This window comes from Mandrillus leucophaeus, unplaced genomic scaffold (genome assembly GCF_000951045.1).
Source record: "Mandrillus leucophaeus isolate KB7577 unplaced genomic scaffold, Mleu.le_1.0 Scaffold250, whole genome shotgun sequence".
In the NCBI taxonomy this organism is placed as follows: Eukaryota; Metazoa; Chordata; class Mammalia; order Primates; family Cercopithecidae; genus Mandrillus; species Mandrillus leucophaeus.
The window spans coordinates 1,034,823-1,037,186 of record NW_012102588.1 but is presented as its reverse complement, the minus strand read 5'-3'; the positions used below and the strand labels follow the sequence as shown (position 1 = coordinate 1,037,186).

Here is a 2,364-nt window from a genome sequence, read left to right as displayed (position 1 = left end):
AAAAAAAAGCCTACCATGAAATCATTTTGGTTTTCACCCTTTTTTTTTTTTCCAGGAATTCCCCTTCACTGTAGAGAAAATAGCCTTACTTACATGCAATGTAGTTTAGGCCTTAAAGCATCCTTTCACCTTGAACCCAAGTCCCCCAAAGTTAAGGTCCTTCTTGCTATGTCACGAGTCCTGCTGGGAGTTTTATGCCTTCATAAGAGGGTGGTCACAATCTGCCAGTGCTGGCTCTCTTGATAAGTGGGAAAGTCAGCCTAGACTGGAGAAAGCCTAGACCAAGAGAAAGCCCTTCATATATTTCTCCAGCACTTCCTAACTGTAAAGGATGCATTTATTTGAGTTAGCAATATCTTTATTTAAAATACTCTGGATGGACCTACCTGTCAGTCACTTGCACCTGCCACTCATACCTTGTTCTCCATCTTAGATAAAGCCTCACTTCGTTTTCAATAATCTCCCCAAGGAGGAATCCCTCCTGAGTGTTTTAACGGGAAAGAAGTTGGAAAAGGAATGTGTAATTTTAGAAAACCCTGGCAGAAGAGTAGGTGTGGTGGCACTGCCAGAAGTGGTGGTGGGAGATGTTTTGAAAGCGTGAGAACTGTTTTAGGGAAGAGACAGGAGACAATAGCTTGCAAAGTGGAGGCTGCTGGAAGTTAACAGGAAGTTGGAAGCAGAAAGGAAACAGGAAGCAGAGACCGAAGTTTACTAAAAGGGAAATTCTCTCTCCTGCATGATTTTGCCACAACCTCTGGTTTTTCCATGATGGAGGGAGAAGGGGAGGTGGGATTCAGTTCTTATTCTAAAATAAGAGTTCATTGTGCCCAACCAGCAAAATAAACACAGCCATCCTCACATTTGTGCCAATTCCCAGCATCAGCCAAAGGTGTTTACAATTAAGGCAGGTAATAAATCTCATTCAGTAAATACTTGTCAATTTTTTACACTTCAATAATTCAAAAGGAGCAGGTCATACCAGGCATAGTTCTTTATGCTGGAGAAAAACTATTGTTTTTTGTCTGATTTCCTGAAATACTCCTATTTTATAGGTAGTATATGGCAAGTAAATTTTTGAAATAAGTGCTTTACATTTATTTTGCCTTAAGAGTTTTTCAAAATAAAAATTTACTACTCATCAAAACAAATGGAGAAAGTTAGGATTGTAACAAAATTAGGTATTGAAATTACTGCAAACGTCTTCCACAAAAGTATTCATCAGAATGTTCCTTTTAAAATTGAAAAATCTAGAAACCCTGAATGTTTCTTATAAATAGAAAAATCTAGAGGCAACTTAAATGTTCAACTACTGAGCAACTAACTTATGGTATAGCCACTGATATGGTTTGGCTCTGTGTCCTCACCCAAATCTCATCTTGAATTGTACTCCCATAATTCCCATGTGTTGTGGGAGGGGCCTTGTGGCAGATAATTTGAATCATGGGAGCAGTTTTCCCCATACTGTGCTTGTGATCGCGAATAAGTCTCACAGGATCTGATGGTTTTATCAGGGGTTTCCACTTTTGCATCTTCTTCATTTTCTGTTTTTACTGCCATGTAAGAAGTGCCTTTTGCCTCCTGCCATGATTCTGAGGCCTCCCTAGCCACGTGGAACTGTAAGTCCAATTAAACCTCTTTTTCTTCTCAGTCTCTGGTATGTCTTTATCAGCAGTGTGAAAATGGACTAATAAAGCCACACAATGTAATATACTTCATTCAGCAAAAACAATAATCCTAAAGTAAACATGGTAACAAGGAAGTATTTGTAATATAAGAATAATATGCAAATAATATTTATGCATGTGAACAAAGAACACAAAAAATATTATCCCAAAATGAGCACTTCATCTGGGTGGGTGATCAAGTTGAGCTTTGTAGATGGGGAAGCAGGGGGCAATGAGAACAGGAAGAGGCTGAATTCTATACTGAGTTTGGAAATGCTATTAGTTTCCTGGTCTGGGACGAAGAATCTATTCCTTCTTCCCACCAGCAAACGGATGTCCTGGAGCAGGAAGAAGAGAAAAGTGGAGGCTGGGGACCTACCTTGTAGTAGTCATAGAGCAGGCCGAGGGCAGCAGCACTGTCCTCATCACCATTAATGCTCATCATGGCCTTGGTGGCCGCCGTCAGGGGATTCTCCAAGTATGACTTCCAGGCTTCATCCTCACTGGTGTAGGCTCTTCGGGTATTGAATGGAGGGTCACTGGGCATGGGCACTAAGGCCACTAGTCTTTTATTACTGTAAAAACAAGAGAAATGTGAGGTTCATTATCAGAGACAGCAAATTTCTTACCCCTGATAATATACACATTACATGACTACAAACCTTAATTTTTATTTCCCCAGAATGGGGGAGAAGGAAGG

General features: G+C 40.3%; 1 protein-coding gene across 3 annotated transcripts in view; it reads right to left on the bottom strand.

Annotated features, from left to right (window-relative positions):
* Positions 1-2,364, bottom strand: part of GRHL2 (grainyhead-like 2 (Drosophila)) — a 199,417-nt gene that overhangs the window by 142,305 nt on the left and 54,748 nt on the right. The window contains exon 1 of one of the 3 annotated variants that reach the window (XM_011983483.1): positions 2,044-2,237. The exons of the other annotated variants lie outside the window; for them this stretch is intronic. Within the exon in view, the coding sequence (XP_011838873.1) occupies positions 2,044-2,211 (168 nt within the window). The 5' untranslated portion in view covers positions 2,212-2,237. Of the gene's footprint in view, positions 1-2,043; positions 2,238-2,364 lie in introns of those variants that run through there. 3 annotated transcript variants of the gene reach the window in all.